This window comes from Branchiostoma floridae, chromosome 8, assembly GCF_000003815.2.
Source record: "Branchiostoma floridae strain S238N-H82 chromosome 8, Bfl_VNyyK, whole genome shotgun sequence".
NCBI classification, from domain to species: Eukaryota; Metazoa; Chordata; class Leptocardii; order Amphioxiformes; family Branchiostomatidae; genus Branchiostoma; species Branchiostoma floridae.
In genome coordinates this window covers 9681292-9696425 of record NC_049986.1, presented here as the reverse complement: position 1 = coordinate 9696425, position 15134 = coordinate 9681292, and the positions used below count along the sequence as shown (strand labels likewise).

Sequence of the window (15134 nt, the reverse complement as noted above, 5' to 3'; positions counted from 1 at the left end):
TTTTGAATGACTCAACCCAACTCTCATTTTATGAAGATTATGAAGTTATTGTAAATGTTCCCTTTGATCTTGCCTCACACAGCCCTAGAAGTTGTCGGGCCTTCCAAGCGGAATGCAGTCGGCATGGCTGTAAGCTTGACTTTCGCGATAGGATTCTTCATCCTTTCTGTACTGGCTTACTTTCTCCGAACATGGCGGAACCTACAGCTCGTCCAAGCATTGATAATGTACCCACTCCTATGCTATTGGTGGTAAGTGTTTTTCTAATAACAATAAGCCACTTCCCCGTTTGATGTGCGCATGCGGAGTGGGATGCATATGTGGTAAATTTCAAAGAACGGGCAATCAATTACTAGTTCTATGGTGCGGCTTTGTGCATATAGAAGTGTGATTCAATTGACTGGTGGAAAAGTTTATGGCGTCCCCCGTCTGTGTTCTTCTTTGTTTTAGCACTGGCTTAGTTAAACGAACACACTTTATCACAAACAGGGTACTTCCAGAGTCTCCCAGATGGCTTGTCAGTAAACATCGATTCACGGCAGCCAAGGATGTCCTTCAGAGAGCAGCCCGGATGAACAAGGTCACCATACCTGACGAAGTCTCGCATCTTCTCGTGAAGTCAGCTGAATCCAACGAGAACACAAAGAAGTTCACAATCACAATGATTGACCTCGTGCGAACTCCTCGGATGCGCAAAATCACATTGACAATGTGCTTTGTATGGTAAGGACCTTATCAAATATTCTCATTGTGTATTTCCTTACTCTTTAAGCCCATGATTATAGCTTTCTAGTGTATGCATTATTTCTGCTAGTATGATTTGAGTGTCTGTGCATGTGTGTGTATGATACCTATAGAAATTGAGCATCTGCCATGTTCATTCCAAAAACATATAGGATGTTTATATCAGGAGTCTATTTTGGCCTAATTGTCGGGACGACAGATCTAGCCGGGGACCCGTACGTCAACTTTGCACTGGGTGCAGCTCTTGAAATCGGACTGGCTATCCTAGGGTGGGCGGGCATGGAGAGATGGGGCAGGAAACCAGTCATAGCAGGGTCCGCACTGATGGCAGGGACAGGTTGTCTGGTGTCAGCGGCCACAATGGGTATTTTTTTACATAATAAATTGTTTGCCATCTTTCTTTCGCCGTTTCTGTCCATCGCTATTCCTCTATCCGTCTGTCTGTCCCTTTTAAGACATGTGAATATTCTACAGTGAATGTGTTCTTTCATCTGGTAAATCCTACGTCATCAAAATGGCGCCATTTACCCTCCTGGGGGTGTAACCTGATCATGAGATTTTTGGCGACGCCTCAGGGGTCAGCCTAATGATATAGTGTGCGACCGTTTGACAAGAATTCACAAAATTTCGTAGGCATGTGTGAAATTTTTACAGGCTTGCGCAGTTGTGTCATCTGAGTATTCCCTGGGGAATTTGTTTTGAAGACGTTTTTACATGTGATTTGTTCATTCTGTTACAGAACTACCGACCGTTTCTCGTAATTTTGCCTTGGTGGGCAGAGCTGCCATCGGCCTTACTTTCAACTGTTTTATTGCATACTCACCAGAGGTGTTCCCGACTGTAGTAAGGTGGGTTGCTTATGTCCAATATTTTCTCTGAGTGTGTCATAATCTTTTTCATGTAGAGGAAATGCTAGAACATAATAAGTGGGGAAGGTCATTGAATCTTTTATTGCAATCTGCATTGGAAGTGTAAGAGTGTCTTATGATAAAATTTGTTTAGGGGATTGTTTTCTTCATTCCGATGTTTTCTGTGATTAGAAATGTATACATGAATACACGAAAGCGGAACATTCGCAATGTAGTTTATGAATTATGCGAAACAAGACATTATTATACAATAAAAAGAAAAATGCAAGAATTAGTAAGCGATAATAATCATCTCATACTTGTGACAAATGCAATAAGTAAGGTTAAACATCATCACGCAAGGATTTTGTAGATCTGATGTGTCCAATCAATATAGGAAAATGGTACAGAAGCTTTCTGCTAAATAATTTGAATTTTACACTTGCAACATTTGGGTAAACCACTAATGGACAAAGCTTAAACTAATTATTTCTGTTACAACAGGAGCATGGGCATTGGTGTGGCCACCGCGTTCTCCCGCATGGGCAGCATATCGGCTCCCTTCGTGTCGCTCCTGGGTGATGTCTGGCTGCCCCTCCCCATGGTGACGTTTGGAGTGGCGGCTTGTGCAGGCGGTTTGGCTGTCTTCCTGCTCCCAGAAACACTTGGAGTCCCCCTGCCTGAAACTATAGCGGATGTGGAGAATAGGTTTGTTGTGTTTAGCTTTGTAAATTACATGAAAAAACAAACAGAGGTATTGGTCTGTCTTATTGTCTACCCATCTGTTTGTGTACCCTTATTGGCGACGCCTCAGGACCTAGACTAAAAGTATTACGTATATTTGTTCGTTTTGTGTGTAAATGTAGCAGTCTTAGGGTACCGGTCTGAACTATGAGATATCATGCCACAATTAAGTGCTTTCTTAGATTCTTTGCAATCAATGTTTCATTATGTGAACAATGCTAATTTATTGACATTATTTTTACAGTGTTAATTTTATGACTTGAAACGTAATAATGTAAACGTAACAACTAACCCAACGTTACAGCTTAGAGCTTCCCCTATCCTACCACATAACGTTAGTTATGCCCATTTTGCACGGTGCAATATATTGAGATAAAATCCTGAATACTTTTTCTCTTTTCTTTTTTGTCTTTGACAGAAAACCACAAGAACGGGACAACGACAACTCTGTGAACTACACAAACCCTAGGACCGAACGTTACCGTATATCGTGTTAAGCTGCTGCTATGTGAGAAAACATTTGTTGAAAGATACCCTCCAAAAAAGGTTTACAAAATTATCCGAGATTTAGATTGACAGAGGTATGAAAGAGCTCATAGAACCATTTTCACCTCACCTCACCGGTCCCATAGCCTCACCGGCCGTAGGGGCAGCAATCCATTATAAACTACAAAACTAAAGTGCGGTATGCTTGAATGGGTACCTTATAATAATTAATGAATATCAAAGAGGTATAGTGTCTTTTTATGTTTGTGACATAATGTTAGCTAAAATAATTATTAAGAATAGTGTGTACTGGTGTAGACTACAAGATAAGACTATAGCGGTGTTTGGTGGAATTTTTAAAAATTTGGCCGTTTCTTTTGAGCTGTCATATTTAAGATTATAATGAAGTTATTGCATATTCATGGCAACATTCAATGGAGCTAACTGCAGTAAATTAGATACAAAGAGAATAAGATAAAACGTAGGCTATTTTTACTTATTATATAAAAACTATGCTATGCTCTTGTTATAATTAACATGCTTCTTCTCTCTTCTTAAAACATGTGTGGACGAAATTACAAAAATGTGTTTGTTATACCGTGGTCACATGATGACATCAGATATTTGAGCATGCCTTCCTTTGTGTGGGCATATTTCTCTCCTACATGTATGGTACTACGTGTATCTCTGTACAGCGAGCATTCGTAATGCAAAATGTATTTCGTTCTCTATTGACATGTAGTTCCTATCATGAGATATATATAGCCTACCATTGGAAGGACTTCGAGTGTATCTATCAGCTTAAATTTGCAGTGGATAATTGCTAATCCAAAGTCTATATATGTACCATGTAGAGATTATGTTTGAATAAACTTCAATTCAATCCTTCTATGAATTAAGATCAATTCTGGTACATAGGACAACTTGTATATGCATCACACAGTTATGCATTATATTGTCATAATAAATGATTCTGTGTTACACCATATTTTTGCTTGTAAAAGATCGTCAATCATATATCTTAGAGGATGCATCTTTTTATATCTGACCTTTTTGTCTCTCACCTTGCATCAGCTTTGTGATGTCAAGATGAGGTCATCCATAACATCAGGTCAGCGTGACATTATTCAAATAGATTGTCTAACCACAAAGACAGTAGAGTGAGGGTACATTTCCTCAGGCAATTCCCAACTAATGCGTAGAAAAATCAGTGCCCCCCCCCTCCCCCATAGTGGCGAAACCGGATTTACTGGCCTGAGGATTAAACTCTTCAGCAGATTTTGCTGTCACGTCTTACCGCAATGACATTCTTCAAAACAAATATAAAACTGTCTTGAGATGAATTCTGTACAGTAAGTGTTGATGGGGTCACTGCAGTTTGAAAGTATCATGATCTTCAGTTGAATTGTGTGTGGATACAAATAAAAATGGCGGCACATGCCACGGATAGAGAAACACCTTTGTTCCGCAGAACTGATGGATGACATCACCCTACAGACCGGTTCAAACCAGATAGAGATGCAGACGACTCATTCTACACAATTTGAAAGAAAGGAAACATTCGCCCTGTCTTCTTTGGTTTGTCTTACTTTTACTTCTTTAAACATGCTCGTCTTTCAAGTATGGTGACTTTTTGGTACTATTGTGTATTTCAAGGCTGAAACTATGTTGAGTAAGTAAATATGTTAATTTCAAGGATAAAAGACCGGGCTCACCTGTGATTGACCTTTCCATTGTCAGTAAATGTAGGTAAGAAATCACTTTATATAGCCTAAACTCTCTATCAGCCAGACAACATTCAAATAATTTGTGAGATAATTCATAATTTCGAACTTTCAGTGACTATTTACTTCAATTTAATATTCACGCTTATCTTTCTGGTATGGTGGCTTATTTGTATTATTGCGTATTTCAAGGCTAAAACTATGTTACTTTTACGGATGAAAGATTAGACTGACCTGTTATTGACCTTTTCATTGTCAGTAAATGTAGGTCAGAAATCACTTCATATAGACTGTACATGTTGCAGAAGCATAGTGGAGTTCCTATTTGTATATGTATGACGCTTAAGAGAGTCTATTATTATTGGTCACCAACGTATTGCTTTTTAGGAAAAACGTCTGAACCATGGAATGGGACGATGTGCTAAACAAATACCTTGGTGAGTTCGGAAGGTTTCAAAGATTCACCTCTCTGCTTGCCATCTTGGTCGGCCCGACCGTCGGACTGACTTTAGTTGCAATGACGTTCTTGGCAGCGACACCGGAACACCATTGCCGCGTCTTTGGAAACACTTCTTCGGTCGGACATCGCTACAGCACCGAGGGACATAACTTGAGTATCCCCTTGGAAAATATCGGCGGTACCTGGAAATACAGCTCGTGTTTGATGTACAAAAACTTAAATAGAACAGAGTCATCGAGGAATGAAACTATAGCATGTACCCATGGCTGGGAGTATGACAGGACCATTTACCAAAGTACCATCGTCACAGAGGTGAGCCTGTTCTTGTGATTTACATTATAATGACATAATGTATCAACAAGTGCATTTTCGAAAATATGCATATGGTTACTTGTACAAGAGCTTAAGGAAAATGATTTTCTCTATAAAATGATAGGCATTATTAATTGATGCATATAGCTCTTTCTTTTTAAAATTACTGTTCTATATTTACATTAGATACATTGTCACACTGCAACATGTAGTTAAATTTTGAATACGTTACATTTAAGTTCAATTCTAATTCATGTATGTAATGATTCTTAGATTCTGTTTAAACTATGTTAAGCTGTGTACATATGTAGGTCACTGGTTTCGAAGACGCTGTTAGTAGAAATCTTACCTAATTTTACTACTCAGTACGACCTAGTGTGCCGGAGATCCTGGTTGAAGGGACTTGGTCAGAGCACTTCCATGGTGGGGGTCAGCGTAGGAGGAATATTCTTCGGCATAACTTCTGACAGGTTCGTCTTAACTATTAATGAGACTAATGAGATGTTTATTGCAGTCACGCTTAAGTTTTTCCACCTCGTCAAGTTAGGTTTAGGTTTACTCTAGTAACTACTATAAGGGAATATACAGTGGGATATACAAACAAGACTGGCAATAAAAATTATTTTTTTGCCATGACGACGATTGAGCGTACAACAATAGAGCTCAAATCAGAAATAGACTGGAACTTCCCTGTCGCACTATCCCTGGCACAATATGCTAGCCCACCTGTAACATAAACCTACAGCCAGCAGAAATGTACTATCCCTGGTACAGCACAATGGTCTGCCAGTAACCTAAACCTACAGCTGAGCACTACAGAAGTATTTCCTGTCTGCCTGTGGCGTATGGCTTGAACAAGCTCTAGAAAAGAAAATGTATCCTTCATAACATTACATAACATAACATAACAGCCAAGACAACGTGATGCAGAGTTTCCCTGTCTACCACTAGTTTCAAAGGACAAATTCAAGGAGCCAGTGTGACCTACTTTCACCATAGCATACCAGAGATACATCTGGAACAGATGGGGGGGGGGCTTGCATACCCAGCATACTGTGGAAAAATGCCTGTGCAATTCCTAGAATTTTTGCACACTGAACGCAATATATACCACTTGACGACTCCCCTATATATGTATGTATATATAGTACTGCAATTTTTAACATAAATGTGTCCTGTATACTTCAAAGAGATTCATTGACCTGAAAACATGGCACATACACCTAACCAACACTACCAATGCTATCTACCTACCTACCAACGTTACGATAGTAAACCCACACATTACAGAAAAAGTGGGATCTTTCGTCTTCCACTGTCTCAGAAAAAGAAGTCAAACCCATGAGTTACATCTTTAACTAGTTTAAGTTAGACTAGAGTAGTCTCTTACTATACTGTTTTTTTGTATTTGTATATTACCATTATTTGTATGTTATTTTTGTCACTTGCAATTAGCCCTCGGGCAAGAATTTGCAATAAACTTTCATTATAAAATTATGACTATTCCATGTGAGTGTGTGTGTGTGGGGGGGGGGGGGCGGCGGTGCAGTAGTGCAGTATTTAAAAAAAAAAGAGCAAAATGATTACAAACATTGCCAGATAATTGGAATTGGTTGTGTACAAAGACAATTTCATGCTAACCTGCTAAAACTATTAATGAATCCCACATAGATTTGGCCGCCGACCTACCACAGTGTTTTGCCTTATACTGCACCTCGCATTAAGTACAGGAGCGTCTTTCGCATCAGATTATGTTTCCTTCATCGTTCTACGTGCGTTAGATGGAGCAGCTGCCAATGGTGCCTTTTTCACCGCCTTTGTTCTAGGTACAGTTGACGATAAATCGTTTACGTTATTGCCTTCGCTTGACATGTTGTATTTTCAGTGCATTTTGCTTTTGTTTGTTTGTTTGTTTTTTCCATCCTCCTACGCAGGGTACATGCAAAAGCCAAACTTCCTGTCTGGATGTACCCTGCTCTTTTAAACGTCACTCTTAGTTCCTGTGGACTTCCCTCCAAAAAACTGTCAGCCAATCAGAGAAAAGGCTTTCCGTTTTCAGAAGCTGTCTTGCGTGTATAAGGGTAACCTCATTAATATTTATAAGCAGGGCGGTTATTATTAGGAACTAAGGGTGACGGTTGAAAGAGCAGGGTACATCCAGACAGGCAGTTTGGCTGTTGGATGTACCCTGCGTAGGAGTTTTTTTTCGAATGTTAAGATGATAATATCATTGTAAATGTTCTCTTTGATCTTCCCTTACAGCCCTAGAAGTTGTCGGGTCTTCCAAGCGGAATGCAGTCGGCATGACTGCGAGCCTGAGTTTTGGGACAGGGTTCTTCGTCCTTTCTGTACTGGCTTACTTTCTCCGAACATGGCGGAACCTACAGCTGGTTCAAGCATTGATGATGTACCCACTGCTATGCTATTGGTGGTAAGTGATTTATGGTCACCACGTAACAAGACCTGAAGGCCACTCAAGGTTACGGGTTACATTGTAACTGTAACCGCATCTCTTCACCCTAGGTCAGAAACATTATGATGGAAACCAGCCCAATTGCTCACTATAAGTGAGAACTAACTAGTGACCCAATGTGTTTTTCAAATACAATAAGCCAGTTCCCCGTTTGATGTGTGTGATTTACTGTTAGTAAATGTCAAAGGACGGGCAATCAAATACTTCTATGGTGCTGCTTTATGCAGGTAGATGACGTGATACAATGAGTGGTGGAAAAAGTCTATGGCGTCCCACGTCTGTATTACTAGAGTCAATTCCAAGACACCATGCAGATGTTTGTGGCCATTGTTTAGAATTGATTTTGAAGTTTTGTAATTATATGTCTAGGACATTTGATACTTCAGAAATATTTGTAACACTTTTTCAACTTTATAAATATTTCCCTGGTCCTGTAAAACTGAAATATTCATCGTGTGGAATTGGATACTTCTAATAGTTTCTAAATAATGATAACAGCATTCTACCATTATTTACAATTTTCTACCATTTTCTACCATTTTTTGTAAATGGTTCAGTGGGCTGGGAAGATAGCAATTCACACATCCTTGCAAATTATGGTTGGGTGCCATGCAACAATGGCCCTCCACAAAGGATCCACCAGTGCCCAGCAGTGAAATCTAAAAATATACAGATACAACGATAGGGCTTACTTTTATGGGGGCAAGAAACTAATTTTACCAGTTGGCCAGGTTTACCATTTTTTGTCAATATTTGTAAATGTGAAATAATCACACAGAGGTTTCACAATTATTCTAAATAAAGATATTTTTGTACAGTTACTTTCAAAATGTTTCTAAAATATTCAAAGGAATTCAAATATATGAGTACTTTCTCAGTCAATTTTTTACAAATAATTTGATTATTGTGGCTCAGATATTCTTTTATTCAAAATAATTCAGACTACTTATAAATATCGCCTAAAAACCCTCATGGTGTTTTGGAATCGACTCTACCAAATTATACAAACACATTTTACGACAGGGTACTTCCAGAGTCTCCCAGATGGCTCCTCAGTAAACAAAGAGTGACGGCAGCCAAGGAAGTCCTTCAGAGAGCAGCCCGGATGAACAAGGTTACCCTAACAGATGAAGTCTCTGATCTTCTCGTGAAGTCAGCTGAATCCAACGAGATCACCAAGAGTTTCACAATAATTGACCTCGTGCGAACTCCTCGGATGCGCAAAATCACATTGACGATGTGCTTGGTATGGTAAGGACCATATTCCATATTCTCATCGGCTCTTGTGTCATTTCCTCACTTCGCTAATCCATGATTTGTATTTTTCTCGCATTTTTTGTCAGCACCCTTCGATCAGAGTGTGTGGAGAGTGTGTGGATGTAGGTATATGTGTACTTGTATACGCCTTTGTGCATGTGCATGCATATGATTCTCTCCCTCTGTCTCTCTCTCTGTCTCTCTCTCTGTCTCTCTCTCTGTCTCTCTCTCTGTCTCTCTCTCTCTCTCTGTGTGCTGCCGATCCCATGGATCACCGTTTGTTTGTTTGTTTGCTTGTTTAATTGATACAAGGTGGTCTACCAGGGGTTGGCGTCCTAGGTGAATGGTAACTAAAGACCTGTGGTATTCATTAGGCTTGAAATGAATGTGCATGATAAAAATTGACCCTTTTGCAATGTTCATTCCAATATCATATAGGATGTTCATAGCAGGAGTCTATTTTGGCCTAATTGTCGGGACGACAGGTCTAGCCGGGGATCCGTACGTCAACTTTACCATCGGTACAGCCCTGGAGATCGTGCTGGCAATTCTAGGGTGGGCGGGCATGGAGAGATGGGGCAGGAAACCAGTCATTGCAGGGTCGGCATTGATGGCAGGAATAGGTTGTCTGGTGTCAGCGGCTGCCATAGGTATCTTTACATTTTCATTGCTTGCCACTGCTCATTCACGTTAGCGTTGCTATAGTTATCGTTGAATGAAGAGTTATATACTTGATTTTCGGGATATCATATTTCCCTCTTTCTTCCATTTCTCTTCTCTCTCCTCTCTCTCCTTGCATTAAATGTTTTCTATGATCTGGTGTCCTGGAAAAGATTTTACTGGGTGAAACCTACGTAATGAAAATGACACCACGTACCCCAATGTAGCGGACCCTTAGATATATATTGACATATTTTGCAGGACTACCAACTGTTTCCCGTAATTTTGCCTTGATGGGCAGAGCTGTCATCGGAATTACTTACAACTGTTTGATTGCCTACTCGCCAGAGGTGTTCCCAACTGTAGTAAGGTAGGTTATCAATATAATTATGCCACATATCTCCACTGAGTCATAATCTTTTTCATGTACAGGGAACGCTGGCACATAATACATGGGGAAGAAATTTGAATCCTTATTGCAATCTGCAATCTGGTGTTTCATGGACTTTTTGATGTGATGTGATGCGCATAATTGGGAAAAGGTACAGAAGCTTTCTGATTCACACTTGCGACATTTGGGTAAACCACCAATGGACATAGCTGAAACTAATTATTTCTGTTGCAACAGGAGCATGGGCATTGGTGTGGCCACCGCGTTCTCCCGAATTGGCAGCATCTTGTCTCCCTTCGTGACGCTCCTGGGTGATGTCTGGCTGCCCCTCCCCATGGTGACGTTTGGAGTGGCGGCTTGTGCAGGCGGTTTGGCTGTCTTCTTGCTCCAGGAAACACTTGGAGTCCCACTGCCTGAAACTATAGAGGATGTGGAGAATTTGGGAAGGTATGAGTTTTGTTTTATTTTGTTCTTTGGTATGTCTGCTTATCTGTCTGTCAGTCTGTTTGTGTGTCCTTTTTGGCGACGCCTCAGGGGCTAGCCTTATAGTATATCATATGTTGCGGTCGTATGGTACCCACATGAATCATGGTATTTGAAAACCACGCGCATTCCAAGGTCATTCCACTGAGCATCTCTGTCCCAAAAGCAAGGACCTCTAGACTGCACAATTCCCTCCTACACCATACCATCAGACTATACAGGAAATCATTGACTGATGCTTAGGTGTTATTTGTTTATTTATGCACTGTCTTACTGTCTTACCTGCTGGGTCTAGTTATTATGTAATGTGATTTTACTCAATTCTGTAAGATCAACGGTATTCAGAGGCACTACTGCTAAGGGGTAAATCTGCCATGTTGATTTGACGAATAAAGATTTAAAAGATTTGAAAGATTTGAGCGACATAGATAGCCTATACGTGTTGCAATGTATTGTGGTGCCATCCTAATTGCTGTTTTTGCTTTAAATCATGTTTAGGAAGTCGCAAAGAGATGACGACCACGACAAATCAGTGAGCTACACGAACCCCTGGCCGAAACGTGACCCCTTCAGACACGTTAAACGTGTAGTTACCTGTTACCAAACCGCTCGCGATGGTGGCTACTTCAACTCTATCTTAGTACCTTAACGAATAATAGCGGATTGCGCGAAGTCTAAACGAAGCTTATGTATAGCTTGGCATCCCAACAAAAGTTCCAGAAGCAAAAGAGTGCCAGGAATGCAGGATCTAGCAGTGATAGGGTCATTTCGTTAGACCTGATAAATGAAAATAAAGCTATACGTCACAGTATGGAAGATTTTGTTGTAAAGATGTTGAACTTGGGCATTGTTTGATTTCTTTACTTGAAATGTACATGAAAACGTACGTGTATTTGTGAAAGATGGTGCCCATTTATTGTATGACAATTTCTATTACTTAACAATTTCAGGACACTAAGTATAAGGCACATGCGTTTGTTTGATGATTTCTTATTGACATATTATATGTCGTGTATGTTACAAACTGAATGTGTCCAAGTATTATGTGTATTACTCCTGGAAGACCACTTTGCAATGATATGTCAACAACTAAAGGAGACAACGAAAAATTAACAATGAACAATATGTAAGAGACTATTGTACGGGGTTAGACTGTATTATTTTCTATTTTCTAGACTTATCATTATTATGACTTTGATGAAATTTCTTAAACTATAGCGGTTTCTTATGTGTTGTTATGTATATTTAGAGTGGCAGAGGCACATTCATATCCCATTGGAATTAAACGCGGTTATTTAAAAACAAAGAGAATAATGATGATATGATTACCTTATATCTTATGGTTTTTCCATTACATTGTTGATAGATGATGAAATTAGATATTTGATCATGTCTTCCCTTAAGTATGCATATTTCCGTTCTACTGGTATGGCTTGGTATTAATGAAGGTATTGTGTATATATTTGTACATTGAGTATTCTAAAACAAAGTGTACTTCGTTGTCTATGAACATGTAGCTCTTTGTACAAAATATACATAGAGGACTTCTGGTGTTTCAATTTGGGTCATCACTAATTCTCTGTATATTTACATGCCTTGTATGACATTAGATTCAATCCTTCTATACTGAGATCAATAAAGACATGTGCAAATATAATATGTTACATTTCATAATAAAGGATTCAATGTTACACCATGTTCTTTGTTCATTTTTACAGACTTCGTCAACCACATATATTTTAAAGAACGCAATAATTATCTTTGCCCATGTTTGTTTCTCACGGTTGCATCAGCATACTGATGTCATCTATAGAAACAGGTCAATGTGGGAACATGTGGATTGTCTAACAACAACACTAGAAAGTGAGGATATATCTTCTCAGGCAACCCCTACCCATGCGTACAAACAGCGGTCTCTTTAAAGGTGGGTTTACACCTGCGTATATTTTCAAGTGCGCATGATTTCCGCATGAAATTTTGTCAATACGCGGCCGAACGCCCAACATTTGGATTTTTTTGGAATAAATTAAATTGTACGTCGAGCCCATCTGGCGTTTGAATTACGACTTCAGCGTTTTCATTTCGCATGAGATGCGTATGATTGCAACTGAAATGCGCAACAAAATTTTCCGTACTGCGAATAGATTCGTATGGGGTAAGTATGTTGGGCGTTTCCCGGACGCACACAACGTCTACCGACCGCATGCCTGACGCACCTGGTGCTAACTGCATTCCAAACGCATTTCAGGTGTGTCAGAGGAACAGTTTCTGTTACATATACTTTTGTTTGCGAGCATTGCCAATAGAGTATTTTTGTTAGAGGAACCCTTTGTACTACGTATGCTTTTGTTTACAGGCAGTGTAAGTAGAACATTGACAAGTAAACAGTGAAGAGGTTTTTTTTATTCATTTGCGAAGCAGTGAAGCAGTGACACTGTGCTTTTACAGTAATGCGGGCCATCATTTACCTTAAGAAGTTATGTGCACTGTTAAGATTGTGTTTGTTTTCACTTTGTCGTTAATGATTTCCCCTATCATCTTAGTATTTCAACTACTATAAAAATCACACCCATACACACCACAAAACGTATTCAAGATCTTTATCAAACACGTAAATTAAACAATTATGAAACCTTACGCCCTCTTTCAAAGTTGTAATATGGCTCTATATTGCATCTTTATATCATGTGATTCTACACACAAAAAGTGCCATTATCAGCAAATTAAGTCAAATATCTGTTACACAAAATGGCACGTGTGTCACACAAATTGACCCAAATTAATACTTGGCAAATGAATCTTAATACTTGGCAAATGAATTTTAATCCTGACAAATGTAAAATTCTCAGGATAAGCAGATCTAGAAATCCTATTACTTTTACGTACAAAATGAATGACACGGTCCTCGAGTCTGTTCCTGAATTTACCGACTTAGGGGTATTAGCTACGTGGAATTTAACTTTCGATTCTCATGTACATAATATCATTTCGAGAGCAAATTCAGCTCTCGGCTTTTTAAAAAGATCTGTAGGTTTCAATGCCCCTGTAAAGGTAAAAAAAAATGCTATATCTCACTTTAGTCAGAAGCAGACTTGAGTACTGCTCTGTCGTTTGGTCACCCTATACGCACAACCTCATTTCCTCAGTCGAAAAAGTTCAAAGACCTGCCTCCAAGTATATTCTTAATGATTACACAGCAGACTACAAGACGAGATTAATACATTGTTCAATCTTACCTCTGTCCTAAGGACGAGAAATACTAGATCTATGTTTTTTATATAAGTGCTTACTAGGACTTTATGATATTAATATTGACAACTTTCTAAATCTCCCACATCCCCTTTTAAGAGCACATTCACAAGCTAAACTTATCCCTGGTAAATGTCACACTACAAACTTTCAGTACTCCTATTTTAACAGAATCGTCTACATATGGAACTCCTTACCACCTGAAATTAGAAAACTTCGGCTAAATCCAACATTCTCAACAAATCGTTTTAAGCAGTCCGTTATTGATCATTACTTCTCTCTTTTGGCCACACATTTTGATCTCCATCTAATGAGCACTTGGACCCATAGTTCCAAGTGCTGATCGGATGCACATCTAAATGTGTGGTCAACCTTTAGTTACATCATTCTCATTTGTTTGTTAACCTTAGTTTATCTGATCCCTTCTATTGTTGTTTCGTTTGGGTATTGTTTCGTATCTTGCCGTTTTTTGTTAGAATATCTCTATGTAAAGTTCTTTGTTTTTATTTGCCCTTTCTCTATTGTTTATTGTTATGATTTTAACTGTTGCTGGAGGTGTGGGTCATGTAAAGGTATATCCTGTTACCTACACCTTGCAGAACTTTTTCTGTAAAGTTTAATAAATAAATAAATAAGTGCTTGAGCAGGTTCCTCTACATCTCCCCGTCCCTGGAGGCTCTGTTGGGACCAGTGTCCTGCATTCATGGTGTCCTGCAAGTTGTGACCATCTCTCCATACCCCCGGTACAAATTCGTCGGTCCTGGCCTGGATCTGACATCATAAACCGGAAGATTCCAAAAAATCTCTATCGACCAGAGGATTTGTCCATTCTGTCCAGAGCTAATAGAAGACGAATATCACTTTATGGTTGTATGTCCCAAATATTCCGATATACGCAATTCTCTATACAGAAGGCTGTCATTTTGTACACAAGGATTTATCCAAATGGACCTGAAGTGCAAATTCAAATACATAATGATATGTGACAATCCCTGCATGGCAGATACAGGAAAATATATCAAAGAAGGTTTAGACATTAGAAATTCCCCAAATGATTGTAAAAGCCTCCAATGATTGTAAGAAACGTATCCCATACTACAACTCCTGTATTAGTTAAGTTAAGTTATAGCACTGTAGTTATGTAGATGCCATACTTTGTACCTCAAACAATTGTTGTGCAATAAAGTTATATACATCTTGAGATGATTTTTTTGTCTGGACTCAGATGCACTTCGTATTTATTCCAAATCTGGAGTGTGCGTCGATCACGCTATCAGTACGCGTAGTATGCGCAAAGCGATCG

General features: G+C 39.2%; 2 protein-coding genes across 2 annotated transcripts in view; both read left to right on the top strand.

Moving 5' to 3' along the window:
- Nucleotides 1-2833, top strand: part of LOC118421193 (organic cation transporter protein-like) — a 17621-nt gene extending 14788 nt beyond the window's left edge. The window contains exons 4-9 of the mRNA XM_035828355.1: nt 83-251; nt 490-723; nt 897-1108; nt 1484-1592; nt 2097-2300; nt 2755-2833. Coding sequence (XP_035684248.1) covers nt 83-251; nt 490-723; nt 897-1108; nt 1484-1592; nt 2097-2300; nt 2755-2833 — 1007 coding nt within the window. The remainder of the gene's footprint in view (nt 1-82; nt 252-489; nt 724-896; nt 1109-1483; nt 1593-2096; nt 2301-2754) is intronic.
- On the top strand, nt 2817-12147 carry LOC118421192 (organic cation transporter protein-like). The gene is made up of 9 exons (XM_035828353.1): nt 2817-5318; nt 5685-5788; nt 6990-7285; nt 7569-7749; nt 8815-9042; nt 9487-9698; nt 9970-10078; nt 10337-10546; nt 11081-12147. The coding sequence occupies exons 1-9, from the start codon at nt 4950-4952 to the stop codon at nt 11229-11231; spliced, it is 1860 nt and encodes a 619-aa protein (XP_035684246.1). The 5' UTR covers nt 2817-4949; the 3' UTR covers nt 11232-12147.
- The last annotated feature ends 2987 nt before the right edge of the window (nt 12148-15134 follow it).